The sequence below is a fragment of the Bos grunniens genome, chromosome 2 (genome assembly GCF_055505025.1).
Source record: "Bos grunniens cultivar Pamir isolate PY7600 chromosome 2, Bosgru_T2T1.0, whole genome shotgun sequence".
NCBI classification, from domain to species: domain Eukaryota; kingdom Metazoa; phylum Chordata; class Mammalia; order Artiodactyla; family Bovidae; genus Bos; species Bos grunniens.
In genome coordinates this window covers 97,819,144-97,839,142 of record NC_141166.1, presented here as the reverse complement: position 1 = coordinate 97,839,142, position 19,999 = coordinate 97,819,144, and the positions used below count along the sequence as shown (strand labels likewise).

Here is a 19,999-nt window from a genome sequence, read left to right as displayed (position 1 = left end):
TGTGATTGGAATTTAATTTAGATTATCAAGTATGTTATTGTGGTAGAACTTTCCATTCAAACAGTAGTCCCTGGACTAACATTAGCATCTCCTGGGAGCTAGTTAGAAACGCTGAATTTCAGTCCCCACGATGGACCTACTGAATTAGAATCTGCATTGTAATAAACTCCCCAGATGACCTGAATGCATATTGAATTAGAGAAGCATGGATGTGTGTCATAATACAAGGATTTATTGAAAAGGGACATTTTAACTGACTGAAAAGTTAGTAACTAAGGAGACATCTTAAGTAAGATGAAGCTAGGGCTTGATGGTTCAGTCCTAGGGTTTTATTCCTTTTGAACTTTTATGGAGGAATCCTACAGTCAACGGCTTAATATTCAGTTCAGTTCAGTTCAGTCACTCAGTCGTGTCTGACTCTTTGTGACTTCATGAATCGTAGTAAGCCAGACCTCCTTGTCCATCACCAACTCCCGGGGTTTACCCAAACTCATGTCCATCGAGTTGGTGATGCCATCCAGCCATCTCATCCTATGTTGTCCCCTGCTCCTCTGGCCCCCAATCCCTCCCAGCATCAGGGTCTTTTCCAATGAGTCAACTCTTCGCATGAGGTGGCCAAAGTATTGGAGTTTCAGCTTCAGCATCAGTCCTTCCAATGAACACCAAGGACTGATCTCCTTTAGGATGGACTAGTTGGATCTCCTTGCAGTCCAAGGGACTCTCAAGGGTCTTCTCCAACACCACAGTTCAAAAGCATCAATTCTTTTGAGCTCAGCTTTCTTTACAGTCCAACTCTCACATCCATACATGACCACTGGAAAAACCATAGCCTTGACTAGATAGACCTTGTTGGCAAAGTAATGCCTCCGCTTTTCAATATGCTATCTAGGTTGGTCATAACTTTCCTTCCAAGGAGTAAGCGTCTTTTAATGTCATGGCTGCAATCACCATCTGCAGTGATTTTGGAGCCCCCCAAAAATAAAGTCTGACACTGTTTCCACTGTTTCCCCATCTATTTCCCACGAAGTGATGGGACCGGATGCCATGATCTTAGTTTCCTGAATGTTGAGCCTTAAGCCAACTTTTTCACTCTCCTCTTTCACTTTCATCAAGAGGCTTTTTAGTTCCTCTTCACTTTCTGCCATAAAGGTGGTGTCATCTGCATATCTGAGGTTATTGATATTTCTCCTGGCAATCTTGATTCCAGCTTGTGCTTCTTCCAGTCCAGCGTTTCTCATGATGTACCCTGCATGTAAGTTAAATAAGCAGGGTGACAATATACAGCCTTGACGTACTCCTTTTCCTATTTGGAACCAGTCTGTTGTTCCATGTCCAGTTCTAACTGTTGCTTCCTGACCTGCATATAGGTTTCTCAAGAGGCAGGTCAGGTGGTCTGGTAGTCCCATCTCTTTCAAAATTTTCCACAGTTTATTGTAATCTACACAGTCAAAGCCTCGTTAATTCTGCCAAAAATAAGTTAACTTCCTCCATGCTCCTTTACGTTTAATTATTCAAACCAACCCAATGAAGCAGAATTTAAAAATGAGTGACAAGACAAAAAAAGAAGATGGACGTTTGTGGAAAGCAGGGGCTACATGATTTATACTTTTTATCTCCTAGCAGCCCGTTGAGAGACTCAGCGGTTATTGAGAACTTGGGTTTTCAGGTAAAATACTGATTAATCAGACAAAAAAAGTCACTATAATGATCAGTCTTGAAGGATACATATTATTTAATAGTTTGCTTTCACATAATTTGGACTATTTATGGTTTTGTCTTATACTTTTTGACTTGATTTTCTTCTTGAATTCTTAATGCATGAAAATTATTTCTTTCAATTAATTTTTGACACTTTTCTCTTCCCTTCTGTCTCCTCTTTCTTAATTAAGAAAGAATTCCATTAACTCAAGTTTACAATCCATGGCTGAATTATATCAACAGAGATGACAAAAATATCTTTTTATTTTCCTAGCAGCAGCTTTGAATTAAGAGGTAAACATGGGATATAGTGGAAAATAAAGTAATATCTCTAACACAAAGCAAAGCAAGCCTAGATTCCCATCACAAAATAATTTCTCTGGCAAAGAGTTATCTGCAGCTTTAGGGGGCTGAGTTCGACTCCTGAATCCATGTTCCTGTGAGTCTAATATAGCAGCCAAGTTGATAACTGTCCGAACAGAATGAGAGTGGGCAGGAGCATATGTTGGAGAGGGAGGTGTCATTGCTCAGAGCTCTACAGAGTCAGGGCTCTGTTTTCCCAGGCCCTACTCCCTCCCCTAAATACTGTGCTCAGATTTGTTGAAGTTCGGCCGTGGAGTTTTCCACCATGGATCATGAATTGTGCTATTTGCATTACTCCCTTAGGAGTGCCTGGGTAGGGGACGGGGAAGGATGGGTGACGGGTGCTCCCTTAGATTCATTATTTAAGAATTTGTATGACTTTATTTTTATCATTTTGTCTTTATATGTGATGTGTTACTTTTCTCATTTTTGTCTTTATTACTATAGCAGTGAATATTTATAGAGCACCAAATGTTCGATATTATTTTATAGGCTTCCTGTGTAGTATCTAATTCCATCCTCACAGCAGCTTTGGGGCCAGCACTATTATCATTGCCATTCACCTAAGGGTTAAGGAATTTGCAGTTAATGCATTTTTACAAATGGTGGAACCAGAAGTGGGTCCATGGCGGGTTGACTACAGTATCCACCTTTATTCCCTTTGTCACTGTCTTTTACATACAGAGGTGGACCCTAAATGTCACCAACCTTATGATGATACAAAAATGTGAAAATTAATTATTGTTTCCATAGGCAAAAAGAACATCTCAAGTGAGTGATGCCGGTGTCATACCCTTCACCTATCAACCGCACTAGCACTAACAGCTATACCGACTCTGAGAGAGAAAACCCAGCTCAGTGTACCTGGCTGCTCCCATCACAGTCTTCCAGAATGGCTGTGGTGTTTCTGATGGAAATGCATTTACCCAAGGCCACATTAATAAGCTAGGAAGCAAAACATAAAATACGCATTAAGAACAAAATATTTTAAAGTAGAACAAGACATTCAGAAAACACAGAATATAAAACAATAATAAGGTTAAAGATAGTTAAGTTAATAGCTTAGCATTACTTAGCACTATACGATTTTATTGGTTGCTATCTCTAACAGGGACATAATGTAATCTTGCTGAAGTACAGCTTCAATCTGTCAATTTAGGCCTGTGATTCAGCCACAGAGCCAACACACAGAAGCTTTTAATTAACCCTTTCCTGGAATGCTGAACAGGAAAAGAGCAAAAGGTGGCATGAAAAGCAGTTATTTTCTTGTCTTAAGTTTGTCTGATGCATATATTAAAAGTCAGTGCACATACGTGCAATTTAATCAAAGCAGTGGTTATGGGCTCTGTTCCCTGGCTGACCCCTCTAAGCTATCTGACTGCTTAGGCACTGAATCATAGATAAATTGAGTCTTTCAAAAACAGCAGATTCCAGCTGACTCCCGGTCAGAATCTTCCTAATGACTCAGGCAAGCTACAATTCATTAGAGGGAAGTCACGAACGCTAGTATGGAGCCAAGCTTAAAGACACTTTCTGGCAAGCCCCCAGGTTTTTAATGGATTTGCAGGGTCCAACATGGAGGCAGCTGTCTGTAAGTCCCCATTTAATGCAGAGAAATGTTGATTCCCTTGCTCCCTCTGACATTCTGGGCAGGTCTAAAGAGAAGGTGGGTTAACAGTATAACACAATTTGAACTTTTCAGACTTCTGAAGAGCTGTGTAGAGCTCCGTCTACACTCAGGGAAGCGTCCTGTGCTGGAAAGTGGGGTGGTTTCTGTGGCCAGGGGCACCATTTGTGCCCCCTCCTGTTCCAGGGTAACTAAGCAAGAGCTCTAACTAGAAGCATTGTAGGACGCAAGTTGGGGTGCTCACAGAGTTGTCAGATTTCATAATACAGTGCTCAGTGGCTTGGTTTGCACTTTTACATGCTTAATTTTTCCTACAAGAAAGTAGGGGGCACTTCCATAAAGTGAAGAACAAAACCTAAAAACGAGAGGTAAAATGGCAAATACTGGTAAGCAGGGGACTGATACTGAATATGAAAAAACCTAGAGTTGAGGTCTTCCACACATGATGGAAAGCTAAAACGTTAGGCCCTGGGTGGAATGGTGTACAGGGAAAAACAACTTATTCATTAGCACTGGGAGACAAAGAGGAAGCTTCTCCCAAGGGAATCTGAAACCGTACATCAACCTTCATTTGAGTGTGAGATGCGCACACCACTTGCATTGACTAGGAACCCTGACAGAACCCTCAAAGCACTGAAAAAAACAAACATACAAACATTAAAATCTACCAGTTTTGTTGTTTCTGGGGTGACCCGCATGCAAAACAATTCTAGAAGAACAGACTCTCCAACAGAAATCCTCAAAGGAAGCTCTATTCACAATTTAAAGTGCCAGATTTGGGAGGAGACAATTGGCTTCCCAGGTGGCACCGTGGTAAAGAATCAGCCTGCCAATGCAGGAGGCGCAAGAGATGCAAGTTCAGTCCCTGGGTTGGGAAGATCCCCTGGAGAAGGAAATGGCAACGCATTCTAGTATGCTTGCCTGGAAAAGTACAGGGACAGAGGAGCCTGGTGGGCTACAGTCCATGGGGTTGCAAAGGATCAGACATGAGTGAGTGACTGAGCACATGCACAAATGCACACACACACACACACACTCCATCATTAGTGGGAGCAGTCAGAACCCACAGGAGGAATCCACCACCATGACCTTCAGGGAAGAGAGTTAGCAGTCGTGTGTGGAGGTAGAATAAGCCTGGAGTTGAAAGAAAGGAAATGGTGTCCCAGTTGATCTTAATACAAAACAAACAAAAACTCCTGTACCTGTAGATCATGCAGAAAATATCTTCAAGTGAGTTTGGAAAACTCTGGCTTCAGGACAGCTGACCAGGCTGCCCTACTCCAGAACCTCTCAAAACCTCCGGTCCTGAGTGCAGAGGGAATGCGGTACAAGAGTTTGCCAAATACATGTGACCACAGAATCCTCTTTGACAGCATAACTTTGCCCAGAACAGTGTTTGGGAACCCCTGGTTAATTGATTGCTTTGTATTTATTTCTCACAATCCCTTCTTCCAAGAACTAAATGGCACGAGAAGGAGAGAAATATTTTCTATTCCTTGCCTTCCTCTCCCCCACTTCATTTGAAGATATGTTTCTCTTCCCTCCTTTTGGAAATTATTGGGGAAACTGCTTTCCTTCATGGGAGAAGGCAATGGCACCCCACTCCAGTACTCTTGCCTGGAAAATCCATGGACAGAGGAGCCTGGTAGGCTGTAGTCCATGGGGTCGCTAAGAGTCGGGAACGACTGAGCGACTTCACTTTCCCTTTTCACTTTCATTCATTGGAGAAGGAAATGGCAACCCACTCCAGTGTTCTTGCCTGGAGAATCCCAGGGACAGAGGAGCCTGGTGGGCTGCTGTCTCTGGGGTCGCACAGAGTCGGACACTACTGAAGCGACTTAGCATGCATGCATGCATTGGAGAAGGAAATGGCAACCCACTCCATTATTCTTGCCTGGAGAATCCCATGGACAGAGGAGCCTGGTGGTCTGCCGTCTATGGGGTCATACAGAGTCGGACATGACTGAAGCGACTTAGCAGCAGCAGCAGCTTTCCTTCATTCATATAGAAATGGTCTATGAAGTGCTAAGGAATTGATATTCTTTCTCTCATTAGGAATAGTTTTGAAAACTGGGCTCTCACTTAACACATCTATGCTTTTATTGTAAACCATATCAATCTTATTTTAAAATCAGGAAGTATGTATAAATTTTACATAATCCATTTTGAATTATTTCATTTTCCAATTTAGGAAGTTGGAGTTTTCTACCGTTTATCCCAGAATTGGTAAACACTAGACTAGAAGCTGTTTGCTGAGTTAAATCCAATATAAGTTCAAATTATTGCTGAGGTTCTTTTATTATTTTAAAATATTTTTGGTTCAGTGAGAAAAGATTTATTCCAATTTTTAAAAAGTCAAACTTTCCTAGGTGTGTAGGTTGAAAGAAGGAATGATATGGAGCAAGTAACAAAAAGTTCTGGATTTCAGTTTCTTGGAACTTTACAAGATTATCTATCCAAAACAATGATTTAGTTAACCTTCCTCTGAATTTCCTGGAGAAAGGTCCTTTTTTTAATGGTAATAATGCTCCCTACTTCTTGTTTCGGAGGGAACCAATGTCATTTTTATTAAAATTTGTCTAAGGAAGGCAACAAATAAGGAGGAAAACAGAAAGAAAGAATTTATTAAAATCATTTCTGCATTTTGTTGTACTGTAGCTCAGGCATCAAGAGAAAGCACTTTCATTAGAAGAGTTCTTCAAAATTTGAATGGAAACTATTAGACAAGCTAACCTCAAAGAGGAGGCAAAAGACAGTTTTTTAGTTCCCTCTGGTGGTTAAAGTCCAGTAATGCTCTTACTGAGATTCTGTGTTTTTAGGACAGGAAAAAATTGCTATGATGAGAATGTCTTTTTCTTTTATCCTACTTAAGAAATTGCAGAAGGAAATGGCAACCCACTCCAGTGTTCTTGCCTGAAGAATCCCAGGGATGGGAGAGCCTGGTGGGCTGAATAGAGTTTTAAAAAATGTAAATTTATCTTACAGGCATGTTACTTGAACAGTATATAAACTCAGGGTATTCTTCCTAAAGAATTATCTAAGATAAAATAATCAAGTTGAACCTCTGAAGTAGCAGTTATTGCATTTTGACCTACAAAAATGGGCAATTATGTTATATATAAACCGGTTACATATACTTATGCGTCAGTTGAATTTTATGAAAGCAGAACAAATTCTTAGACTGGTTTTCTCTCTTTCCCACTTTTCCAGAATCTCCCTTATACCATCAAGGGAAATGGCCTAAGTGTCTTATTATCAGGAAATTTGGTAGGCAGAGAAAGATTGGTTTGTACAATTCACTTGCTAGGGAGAACTGAAAAAAAAAAAATGGTGTAAAAAGAGCAGGCTTACTGAGGGCCAAGTCTGAACATTTTGCAAGAAGAAAAAGAAAACAGCACTGGGAATGTTTATAAGTAAAAATTACATGAGAAATAAAATAGTAAAAGAGATTAAAATTTTGCATGATCAGGGAAGACCTCTAGGTCAAGGCTTGACTAATCATCTCTAAACTTATTATATGATAAAAATCCTCATCTCTTGCCATCCTCTTCAAATTAAGTCTCACTCTTAAAATGGGTTTGAAATGGCTTTTTTAAAAGAGTTTTTCTCCTTCCTTAATTTTTTCTTAGCTTTGTACTCTATCAAACCTATCAAGTTTGACTTCTTTCTTTTTAGTATGTTATTTTGTGCCGTGGAATTTTCTCTGCTGTTGTCTGACAATTTCTGTTATTTTCAATCCCTCTTTGAAATCTATAAAACTCTAAATAAACCATGTCATCCCATTGCTTAACCCTACTCAGTAACTTCCAATTGCATTCTGAAAAAAGGAAGAGACAGAAAAAGATGAGAGAGAGAAAACCCTTACTCTGCCCACAGGGACCTGTGGGATCCAACTCCTTCTCCTTCTTGACCTTCATCTGGTGCCATTCCTCCCGCCTCCTCAAACCTTGATAACAACATCCTTCTTTCTAGTTCCTGAGTGCCTCAAGCTGCCACATGTCAGAATTTTTGCATAAGTGACATCCTTTGCCTGGGGCTCTCTTTCTTTACAGCATGGTGGACTCTTGGTCTTTCAGACCTGACCTTCAATGTCTTCACAGATTTGAGTACTCTTAAGAAAAATTCATCACTTGTGGCCACTTCCCTGATTAAAAGCTACTATATTTTTAAATTTACACTTTATTTGCTTATTTCTTTATTATCTTTCTATCCTACTCAGCTTTAAGTTCCACAGAGAAGGGATCAATCTACTTTATTCATTACCCTGTAGTCCAGTTCTTAAATAATGCTTGGTTTCATGACAGTTTGTGGGTGTTTGCTGAATTAATCAATAAACATGCCTTCCTGGAAGCCTTCCTCAACTTTACCTAATATGGGCAGTCAAGACAAACCACACTTTGTCTCCTCTGCACTCATACTTGGTACTTATTTATAAAGTAATAATTCATTCTTTCCCACACATTTTCAAAAAGGTTTTTACCTTGTATTTTCACAAAGTCAGATTTGAAGTTGCTGCTTGAACTTACCACACCACTTGCCCTCACAATGGGAGCCTTCAAGTCTGGAAAAACATTCTCCAAGTACCACTTGAAGCTTTTGCATTTTAGCTTCTTTCGAAGTTCCCGCTGCTGGGTAAGGTTTCCGACGTCTAACCCTTGATCTATGAGGTGATCCCCGTGGCCGTAGAAGAGCTCCTTGTACTCATCGAGCCAGACCTCAGCCACCCGCCCCAAGTTCCGCTCCACCGTCTTCATCCGGTCTTTGGGGAAGGAGTAGGGATTGTCATTTCGGAATATGTGTCCCACTCGGGAACAGGGAACTATCTCAATTTCACCGCCACACATCCACACCTGGAACAGTACCAGTTATCAAATGATTGTCCACAAATCATGGGCAATTAACAATAACGAAAAAACCATCTGGCGACTTTTTCCCCCTGTTGAGTAATACTCTTCTAATACCCTTTTCAACAGAAAATTAAACTCAACAGGTTTATTTAATTTTATTCTATTGCTGTGAACCATTTTAGGATTATTAAATTATATATATTTCTCTTTTCCTCTCCTGAATTGTAAATCTTTCCCCCCCACCCCCCTAAAGAAATCCTCACAGAATCCCTATGTATAAAATGTGTAACACAAGTTCCTGCTTTAGTAGAATCAAGGAAAAGAGTGTATGTTTCCATTTTCTCAGTATCCCCTTCTCACATTTGGGATGATCTACCTGACTTGTGGAACACAACTTAAAGACCATCCTTCTTGATCAAGGGCTCAAAGTCACACCCGTATTACTATATACACCCAACTCCATAGGAAAGCAGGTGATATGGATACTCTGCACTATGGCTGCCGCCACTGATTTCTCAGCTATTAATCAATGCTTATATAAATACCCAGCATTATCTGAGCTTCCCTAAGTTGCTGTAGTATGGCCTTTTGGTGGCCTGCTGTAGTGGCTCTTTTTATTCTTCTGTCTGTGCGCTCCAAGATGGCCTATTACTAAATAATTTCATTACTTCTAATACATTAGAAAAATATATGAGTTATTTGCATCAAATATTCATCCTACAGCCTTTTCACTAAATGGCAGACAATTATTTCCCTCACATTCAGATGCAGAAACTGTGTTGTGAAATATGAGGGAATGGTAATAAATTTCATGAGGGTTATTGATTCTTCCAAATTCAGTCTGGGATATGAAGACATTAATCCAGAGGCCCTAATATTTCTGTGAAGTTTCCTCCCAGAGGCAGTCATATATCTGATTGTATTAGTAAAATGAAACCATTTAAAAGTGCTAGACTCTTAATTGTAAAGATAATTTGAGAAACACTCAGCGATACCTTGAAAGAGAGCTCCATATTTTCTCCACCCCAAACATCGAGCCCAGGATCATATGTTCCAAGTTCAAAAAAGTAATTTTTATCAATAGAAAATAATCCACCTGCCATGACGGGACATCTACAAAAAGAAAAGTTGGCTTTTAAATCTTGCATGTCAGGGGAGCTCAACTTTTAGGGAGTGTTCCCTAACAAGAGGCATTTTAGAATAATTACCACATGCAGGGAGGTCTTGGATAAAGTCACAAAGAACACCTCAGTGACAAGTTCCCTGGTTCTTGTGGCAGAACTTGATTAGAGGCAGCAAAGACAGGGTCTAGAACTAGGATTCTTCCTTGGCTTTGACACTTCAACAAAAATTCTCCAAAGATGTTATTTTTAACCAGTTATTTAGTGCTATTTAGGAAAGATGAGTCAGGCACTGTTTTAAGTGTTATAGATGTATTAACTCAGGCCTCACAAAAATCCTTTGAGTATGTACCCTTAAGAAACTACAGCCCCAAAAGGCAAGAAAATTTCCCAAGTTTACAGACCCACCGGTCTGTGGGATGTACATCTGGGGTTCAAATTTAGGGGATCTGGCTTGACTCTAAGATCTCTTCTCCATTCTACTGCATCAACAATATAGAAACGTTATAACAGCTTGTTATGTGGCAAACACTTATATATATATATATATATTTTTTTTTTTTTTTTTTTTTTCCTTCTTGGCTGGGCTGCAGGGCTGTGGCTCTTAGTTCCCTGACCAGGGATGGAACCCTGCACTGGGAGCTCAGAGGCTTAACCACTGGACCATCAGGGAAGTTCTTGGCAAATACTTTTTAAAACACTTTATGTATACTATTATCTGATTTAATTCTCAAAACAATCCAAGAGGTAGCTACTTCTGTTAGTGTTAATATAAAAATGAAGAAACAGAAACAGAAAGAGGTTAAGTAACTTTTTAAAGCTCACACCACTAGTACATAGTAGAGTTGAGATTTAAACCCAAGGAGTCCGACTCTGGAGTCTTCACTGCTGTTATTGATCATGGGGAAGAGAAACTACAGTTGAGTCAGCAGTTAGAAAAGGCAGTAATCATGTCCAATGGTGGTTGCCATGGAGCCAGCTGAAAGAGGTTTGTATGGAAGCTCTGTAGCAATCTCAATGGTAATGTAAACCTCACCCCACACCTAGCTCTCTTCCCCCATGATTTATGTGTTTTTTTTTTTTTTTTTTTTTCTGAATCCCAACTGTCCTTTCCAGACTATCCAGAATGCATTCTCTAACATTACACTGAATAAATTTGAACTCAATCACTACATTGACTCTCAGAATTGGAGTCTGAAAAAGGCAAAGAGGTTCTTTAGGTGTAGGATCAGAGCAAGTATATTATATCCAGGCAGATTCAGATTTGAATCCCAATTTCTTCTTTTGCAAGCTGTATATCCCTTGGACTGCAGGGAGATCAAACCAGTCAATCCTAAAGGAAATCAACCCTGCATGTTCACTGGAAGGACTGATGCTGAAGCTGAAGCTCCAATACTTTGGCCACCTGATGTGAAGAGCCAACTCATTGGAAAAGGCCCCAGTGCTGGGAAAGATTGAAGGCAAAAGGAGAAGATGGTGGCAGAGGATGAGATGGTTGGATGGCATCACCAACTCAATGGACATGAGTTTGAGCAAACTCTGGGAGACAGTGATGAATAGGGAAGCCTGGTGTACTGCAGTCCATGGGGTTGCAAAGAGTTGGACATAACTTGGCGACTGAACAACAGCAACAAATATCCCCAGGAAAATTACTTAACTCTCTTAGGTCTCTATTTCCTTATCTCTATAATGGAAAAACCACAGTCTCCCTCCTAGAGTTATAGAGAGGTTGCACAGTGCTTAATAAATGGTCGTACTCTTCCTTCACTTGTTAGGAGTGTCAACTGTGAAACATCACATTTGGAAGAATATAAGGCACTGTTTGGAGGGGTGAGTTCAGGGAAAGGATGCTGCAACGTACAGGCTGGGCTCGGACTTTCTTTTGGGACTTTCTGGCTTAAGTCTGCTCAAGTTCTTTCTCCAATAAGGAAAGCTCCAGGGTTCCTGCTGCTCTGCCTGAGGCTGACAGAGTGCTTGTCCTACAGGTCTAGACTTTGGGGGAGGGGTTAGGAAGCCCCCACTTTAGCTTCAGGTCTAAAATCTGTTCTTAAATCCAGTTTCCCCAGCAATAAAGCCCCAACTTCAATTTGCATCTAGCGTGTGTGTCTGTTTCTCACTTTATTCACAGAATTTGGCACTCCTCCCAATGACAGTATAGGACTAGACTCAAAAAGAATTAGAATGATATTTCTATTACTATTATTTATTCTTAATTTTCACTCATGTTTACTTCAGTGTTATATGTGTTTATATAGAATTTATGCAGCACATTTAAGTGGCTTATGTTTCATAGTTTGCAAATCCCAGAGAACAGAAATAGTATCAGTGAATTTCTTGAGTTGAGGGCTGAATAAGATATAATTACCCACTTAAAAGGTGAGTTTTGGCTGTGGACGAGTAATTTCCCAGGAAAGGTTTTTGCTTTTGGTCAATCTGTCGGCTAGAACTGTAATTCTTGGTGTTCTGTAAATGACAGCTTATGCCTGTTTTGTGGAATTGCTTCCTGTGCCTTTGTAAGAAGATACATGACTCCCTCCTCGTCTTAAGTTTCACACACTTACCTTATTATATCAGTCTCTTTAATTTTGTTTTTTGCAACAACGTCTGGAGGAATTGTTCTCCAACCAAAGTTCATTGGCCACACAAATATGCCTCTTTGAAAGTTGTCCACTGTCATGTAACTAGTCAAGGGAAAAAAAATGCTACCTGAGGTCATTCACATTATCAGCCTGACACCACGTGTTGTGCATGTGGACGAAACAAGCACTTGCGAAGATGATTTTAGATCACCACAAAGCTTTTAATAACATTTCAATGAGAGATATGGATATAATTAGCATTAGTGCTGGATTGCTTGCTTTTAACATACTTGTCTTTTAATAATATTCTGGCCATTTTGAGGGGAAAAAAACTCTACTTAAGAATATACATGTGTATATATATATGTATATATATGTGTGTATGTATATATGTATATATACACACCACAAAAAGAAGAACTAATCTTAAGAAAAATAAATATTTGGGTGTTCAGCTGTATAGAAAGAGGAGAGTCCTGGACACTGAGTATTAGTATTTATTGACATTTAGGGTTAAGAATTTGTGATGATCAAATAAACAATTGGATAGATCTGCTTTGATCTCATGATATATCAATTATTTCAATTTATTTAAACAGATAAACCATGTATTACTTAGATTTGCAAAGTTGTACATTTTAGGAGTATGACCACTACCTTCTGCTACTGGTTAAAAAGTCACTTAGAAGTATCCTGTGGAATATGACAATATTACCTCATATCCTTATCATTGATGACTTCAATTACTGGACAGGCTACTTTCTTTCTGCTTAAGTAAACTCTTTCCAGGAGAGGTTCCAACCAGCCAATGTTACATTCCACGTGAGAATCTAAGAATGTCAACACATCACCTAGAGAGCCAGAAAAAAACAATTTGAAAATGCAATATACTTAGTGTGTGTATTTCGTGTTCATAAGTTCTGGAGATTGTTCCAGAAATGTGGTTGTAAGCATAGTAGTCTTTTCTTCTTACTGAATTTCTTCTTTGTCTCTCTAATTTCATTCTATAGTGAAATGAAAAAAAGTTGGTTTCTAGTAGTCTTTTGGGGCAAGTATCATTTATGGTTGAAAAAAAAATTGATAAGCCACTTAGAATGAGGAGTCAAGGCTCTGAAGGGAATATTTAGTATTAAAGGTAGTTGCTTTTGTCCTTTCTAAGGAGGGTAAATCCCATTAACTCTTGGTGGTGGAGGACTGAAACTTTGTTTTGTGGAAGACAAGGAAGAATCTGAGATTCCAACTTTAGCCTTAGAAATGATGAAGAGGAAAAATCATTCCACATTATTACAGTGAAAAGAAATTAAAGTGGGGGAACTAGTAAGACTAGGAGGTAGTTTAAAAAGTGTTACAGAGGGGGAACAAGGAATTGTTTAATGGGTATAGAGTTTAGTTTCACAAGAGAAATGCTGGAGATCGGTTGCTCAACAATGTGAAAGTACTTTACAGTGAAATGTACACTTGAAAAATGGCTCAGATAGTAAATTTTATATATGTATTTTATCATAATTAAAAAAAAAAAAGAGTTACAGGAGAAGAGAAAAGAAACTTGGAGGACAGGAATAATTATGAATTCTTTTTGTTCTATTAGTTGTGTGAAGTAACACTCTTTATTTCCAATGAAAATTTTAGCAATGGTCTACATTGTTCCAAATTATTCTGTACAAGTGGATTGAGTGTGTGTGTGTGTGTGTGTGTGTGTGTGAATAATAACCAGAGGAATCTGGGTCTTGGCCAGAATCCTATGTATAATCTCAGACCCAGTCGTGCATGTATGCATGCTAAATTGCTTCAGTTGTGTCCAGCTCTGTGCAATCCTATGGACTGTAGCCCACCAGGCTCCTCTGTCCATGGATTCTTCAGGCAAGAATACTGGAGTGGGTTGCTATGCCCTTCTCCATGGAATCTTCCTGACCCAGGGACCAAACTCACGTCTCTTATTGTCTCCTGCATTGGCAGGCAGGTTCTTTACCACTAGTGCCACCTGGGAAGCCGAGGCCCAAAGCTATTACAAAAGCTTTACCTGGCAGGCCTCTTGAGGGGAAGCTGCCATCTCCACACAGAATTGGTTCACAGTTTGTGCCCCAGAGTCTCTGAAGGAAGATATAGTCAAGGACTCAGGTCCCCCAGCCCCTTAGCTGGACATGCACTTATAAAGAACTGCATTCCTGACCCAGGTTCACCCAGCTGGAGACTGTCTCAGGCCAAGACTTCTTTCTCACCTTGTGGGTGATGGGTAGATCTTCAGGACATTTTTTTCTTACTACTAGCCCTTCTCCCTTTCTTTAATCCTGGCCCCCTGGCTCCAAAACAGGAGGAACCTTATTTCAGGCTCTTTGGTCAGTAAGATGATCTACACATCTACTCCGATCCACCAGCCCATTCTTCCATGGGAAAATACGGAGCACTGAGGGAGTCAGTGCTGTCTTCTGTCTGGCTTCCTACCTATACTTTTTACTTATGTGATTGCAGAAAGTGCTTGAAGACTTGACTGTTACCTTTACTTTGGTTTATTGTTTTAATTGACCACTCTGACTCTTAGCTACACCCCTCAGCATCTGAAAAACCTACAATAACATCACTGATTTTTGATTTGATGCTTACTCTGTGCCAGATACTGTTCTGAACATTCTGAATGATTGTCTTATTGTCTTATTTAAGGTTTATCCTTGTGACAAACCTAAAGTATAGGTCAAGGAATGAAACACTTAGGCAACTTTGCCAAGTTTGCAAAGCTAAGTGGCAGCCTGATACTAGAAAATATCTGCATACAACCTCTTGCCTCTCCCCTCCCACCCCCTGCAAATGAGAAAGAGACAGAGATATGAGTATGGGAAAGCTTAAAGTAAAAGCAGAAGACAGCAGCAGGCAAAGAAAAAGGTGCAAATAAATACCTGAATAATAGATTATTATCCACTGAAATCTCTAAACTACTTCTTAATGAATAGATCTTATTAATTACCTGATTAACAATGGAATTTTTGCATAAAGGTGAAGGGACTAACCTTAGACAAAGTCTTGATGGGAAATGGTCTTGAGATGTCTCTTTAGATAGGAACAGGCTGTGCTAGCCAGAAGCCCCCTCCCTACCTCATCTACTACTCTTGGAGGTGCAGTTACATCTCCTGATCATGCTGGGATTGGGGGAGGGGGTTCCTATTTTCCAGGAGTTATGGATTACTTGATAATGGAAGCTATTGTTTTCTAAGGGTGCCCTCTTGCATAGACTTCTCCTTATCCTGGGAAGGCTTTTAGGGTTCATCTAGGTGTATAAGGTATACAAGTATGTTTGCTTAGTCCTATTGGGCTTCCTTGGTGGCTCAGATAGTAAAGAATCTGCCTGCAATGCAGGAGACCTGGGTTTGATCCCTGGGTTGAGAAGATCCCCTGGAGGAGCGCATGGCAACCCACCCTTGTATTCTTGCCTGGAGAATCCCCATGGACAGAGGAGCCTGGCAGGGGCTACAGTCCGTGGGGTCGCAAAGAGTCAAACATGATTGAGCAACTAAACACAAATGGTCTAGCTGTATAGAATGTATAAAAGATGGTCTTCTTTCTCACCACTCCTATCCTGGTCCATTCAGTCGAGGTGTTTAAAGAGTCTAGTCTCTACTAGATTGCCTTTCCCTAGTGGCAGCAAGATGGATCCTCAAACGTGCATTTATTTCCCCACTTGTGGGCATGGTGAAATGGCATAGGATTGAATTTCCCCAGAACTGTCTTCATCGTAGCTCTACTTTTCTTGGCCACATTGGATAAATTACTTAATCTCTTTGAGCTTTACATTATGGAGATATTTCAAAGTATACCTAATAACCTCGATTCCTAATAGATAGCTATTACGATGACTGGTTTTCAACCGTTGTTCAGGCTAGAGCTCAAAATAACTAACTCCATATTGATAACTACCTGGAAGGTTGTTCTGAGAGTAGATTCCAGACATACTGGATTGTTTGCCGATGGGTTTGGTTGTAACTTACTTAGTTTTCAATTTTTTGTGCCAACTCAGACATGCTCAATGTGCCAAATAGCTTTGGCTCCTTGTTGAGCATTGACCCCCCTTAGATTTAGCTGACCAGCTTAGGATACTGCTGCTAGCACTGGTTGGTGATAGTGCTGTGTTTAGAGTTCCTTGATGAATGTGGACCTGCTGCTCACTTAATTTTAAAGAATGATTTATAAGTGATACTAAGGAAGCTACCTGTTTGACCTGCAGAAGAAACAAGTTGTAGAAATTTATAAAAGGACTGTTGCTCTTCAGGGAATGTCAGCATTGGCATTGGAAGTTAGATGTCACTTGTTGTCCACATATTTAAAATTAGCCAACTGACTCTTTGGAATGCTCACAGCATTACAGCTATTTTGCTAACTGCCGTGTTATATAGGAAATGAGAATCTGATCTCTACTCTGACCCTCCAGAATCAGAGCACTATCAAACCTGCCCACCTGCAGGCTGCTCTTGTCAGGGTTATAACTGGCTTGGTGTGTTCAACACTATCATGATATCTGGCTTGTTTTTTGTATCCAAATTACCCCTTTTCTTTTTACTTCTGTTGCCTTTATGTAAAAGACTTTCCCTTGAGACCCACTGACCAAGGCCTGTCTTTTAATTTTTGAAATCCTGCTTGACCTAATTCCTCATTCTCAGTAAACAATTGATGACTGAATGAGATGGAGAGAAAGAATCTATCATGCCCTGGAGCCTGAATGTGGAGGGAAATTGCTTGAAGTTAAAGAGTTACAGATTTGCCCTTATTTCTTTGTGGAAGACTCTAAAAGACTCTCTGAGACCAAAACGAGGCCAACTCGACTTCAGCTTCTGCATGTTCTTGACTGCTGCTACTGCTACTGCTACTGCTACTGCTGCTAAGTCGCTTCAGTCATGTCTGACTCTGTGCCATCCTATAGACGGCAGCCCACCAGGCTCCCCTGTCCCTGGGATTCTCCAGGCAAGAACACTGGAGTGGGTTGCCATTTCCTTCACCAATGCATGAAAGTAAAAAGTGAAAGTGAAGTCAGTCAGTTGTGTCCAGCTCTTTGCGACCCCATGGACTGCAGCCTACCAGGCTCGTCCGCCCATGGGATTTTCCAGGCAAGAGTACTGGAGTGGGGTGCCATTGCCTTCTCCCATGTCCTCGACTAGCTAATTTCAACTTTGCCTGTGGTTCCTCTTCTTTTTTCCCTGAATCCTAAAGGATAAATGAGTAGCTCAAGGCCTATGAGATTCTGGATTCAGATTCTTATCTTTGATCTTTTTGTTTGGTTATGCATTCTAGAAAAGATTCTGCAGTGGCATCAATGTAGATCTCTGATTACAGAGACTCTTCAGACCCAGAGCCATCTGCTGCCTGTACTCTACCTGTGAGGGCTGGGGAGTGCTCTGGGGGAGTTTGGGAGGACTCACTAGGCTGGTCAGCCCTGCTCAATGAGGGCCCTGAACAGTCCCTGAATTACAGTCTTGGCTAACATTGCATGAGAGATAGGGATGAAGACCATCCCCAAGAAAAAGAAATGCAAAAAGGCAAAATGGTTGTCTGAGGAGGCCTTAAAAATAGTTGAGAAAAGAAGAGAAGCAAAAAGGAAAGGAGAAAAGGAAAGATATACCAATTTGAATGCAGAGTTCCAAGGAATAGCCAGGAGACATAAGAAAGCCTTCCTCAGCTATCAATGCAAAGAAATAGAGGAAAACAATAGAATGGGAAAGACTAGAGAACTCTTCAAGAAAATTAGAGATACCAAGGGAACATTTCTTGCAAAGATGGGCTCAATAAAGGACAGAAATGGTATGGACCTAACAGAAGCAGACGATATTAAGACGAGGTGGCAAGAATACACAGAAGAACTGTACAAAAAAGATCTTCATGACCCAGATAACCACGATGGTGTGATCACTCACCTAGAGCCAGACATCATGGAATGTGAAGCCAAGTGGGCCTTAGGAAGCATCACCACGAACAAAGCTAGTGGAGGTAATGGAATTCCAGTTGAGCTATTGCAGATCCTAAAAGATGATGCTGTGAAAGTGCTGCACTCAATATGTCAGCAAATTTGGAAAACTCAGCAGTGGCCACAGGACTGGAAATGGTCAGTTTTCATTCCAATCCCAAAGAAAGGCAATGCCAAAGAATACTCAAACTACCACACAATTGTACTCATCTCAGATGCTAGTAAAGTAATGCTCAAAATTCTCCAAGCCAGGCTTCAGCAATACATGAACCATGAACTTCCAGATGTTCAAGCTGGTTTTAGAAAAGGCAGAGGAACCAGAGATCAAATTGCCAACATCTGTTGGATCATCGATAAAGCAAGAGAGTTTCAGAAAAATGTATATTTCTGCTTTATTGACTATGCCAAAGCCTTTGACTGTGTGGATCACAATAAACTGTGGAAAATTCTGAAAGAGATGGGAATACTATCTGCCTGCCTCTTGAGAAACCTGTATGCAGGTCAGGAAGCAACAGTTAGAACTGGACATGGAACAACAAACTGGTTCAAAATAGGAAAAGGAGTACGTTAAGGCTGTATATTGTCACCCTGCTTATTTAACTTATATGCAGAGTACATCATGAGAAATGCTGGGCTGGAAGAAGCACAAGCTGGAATCAAGATTGCCGGGAGAAATATCAATAACCTCAGATATGCAGATAACACCACCCTTATGGCAGAAAGTGAAGAAGAACTAAAGAGCCTCTTGATGAAAATGAAAGAGGAGAGTGAAAAAGTTGGCTTAAAGCTCAACTTTCAGAAAACGAAGATCATGGCATCTGATCCCATCACTTCATGGCAAATAGATGGGGAAAGAATGGAAACAGTGGCTAACTTTATTTTTGGGGGCTCCAAAATGACTGCATGCAGATGGTGATTGCAGCCATGAAATTAAAAGACGCTTACTGCTTGGAAGGAAAGTTATGACCAGCCTAGACAGCATATTAAAAAGCAGAGACATTACTTTGTCAGCAAAGGTCTGTCTAGACAAGGCTATGGTTTTTCCAGTAGTCATGTATGGATGTAAGAGTTGGACTATAAAGAAAGCTGAGTGCTGAAGAATTGATGTTTTTGAACTGTGGTGTTGGAGAAGACTCTTGAGAGTCCCTTGGGCTGCAAGGAGATCCAACCAGTCCATCCTAAAGGAGATCAGTCCTGAGTGCTCATTGGAAGGACAGATGTTGAAGCTGAAACTCCAATACTTTGGCCACCTGATACAAAGAGCTGACTCATTTGCAAAGCCCCTGGTGCTGGGAAAGATTGAGGGCAGGAGGAGAAGGGGATGAGAGAGCGTAAGATGGTTGGATGGCATCACCGACTCGATGGACATGAGTTTAATTGAACTCTGGGAGTTGGTGATGGACAGGGAGGCCTGGCGTGCTGTAGTTCATGGGGTCGCAAAGAGTTGGACACAACTGAGCAACTGAACTGAACTGAACTAAAGCTGGTGCAGGACCCTGAATTTCCTTAAACTCCCCACAGGGTCAGGTGCACTTTAAGGCCACTGAATTTATCCTTAGATGAGTCTATTTCTAACTCCATTCAAATAGATCTTTCTGCTTCTTTCCAAACTCAGAAATCAGCCCTCCATTATTGCTGCTCTAAGTGTGGGTCATAGACACTGCCACCCATAGGGAGACAGGGACAGAAATTGAGAACACATGTTTTGAAACTTCACAGCAGCTTGCCAGAGTAATTGTTAATTTGTTGTCTAGTTCATATATATGAGTGTTCAAATAGACATATACCCACATATATGTAATTATGTATATATCTAGATA

The 19,999-nt window shown here is 40.5% G+C and overlaps 1 protein-coding gene across 4 annotated transcripts in view; it reads right to left on the bottom strand.

The window, feature by feature from the left end:
* The window catches only part of GALNT5 (polypeptide N-acetylgalactosaminyltransferase 5), a 42,872-nt gene that overhangs the window by 5,216 nt on the left and 17,657 nt on the right, over positions 1-19,999 (bottom strand). For 3 of the 4 annotated variants that reach the window (XM_086369312.1, XM_086369338.1, XM_086369327.1), the window contains exons 4-8: positions 12,951-13,086; positions 12,218-12,337; positions 9,531-9,648; positions 8,215-8,538; positions 2,926-3,006 (exon numbers count right to left, since the gene is read on the bottom strand). In XM_086369312.1, the coding sequence (XP_086225438.1) occupies positions 2,926-3,006; positions 8,215-8,538; positions 9,531-9,648; positions 12,218-12,337; positions 12,951-13,086 (779 nt within the window). The remainder of the gene's footprint in view (positions 1-2,925; positions 3,007-8,214; positions 8,539-9,530; positions 9,649-12,217; positions 12,338-12,950; positions 13,087-19,999) is intronic. The other variant, XM_086369317.1, reaches the window with a different exon arrangement.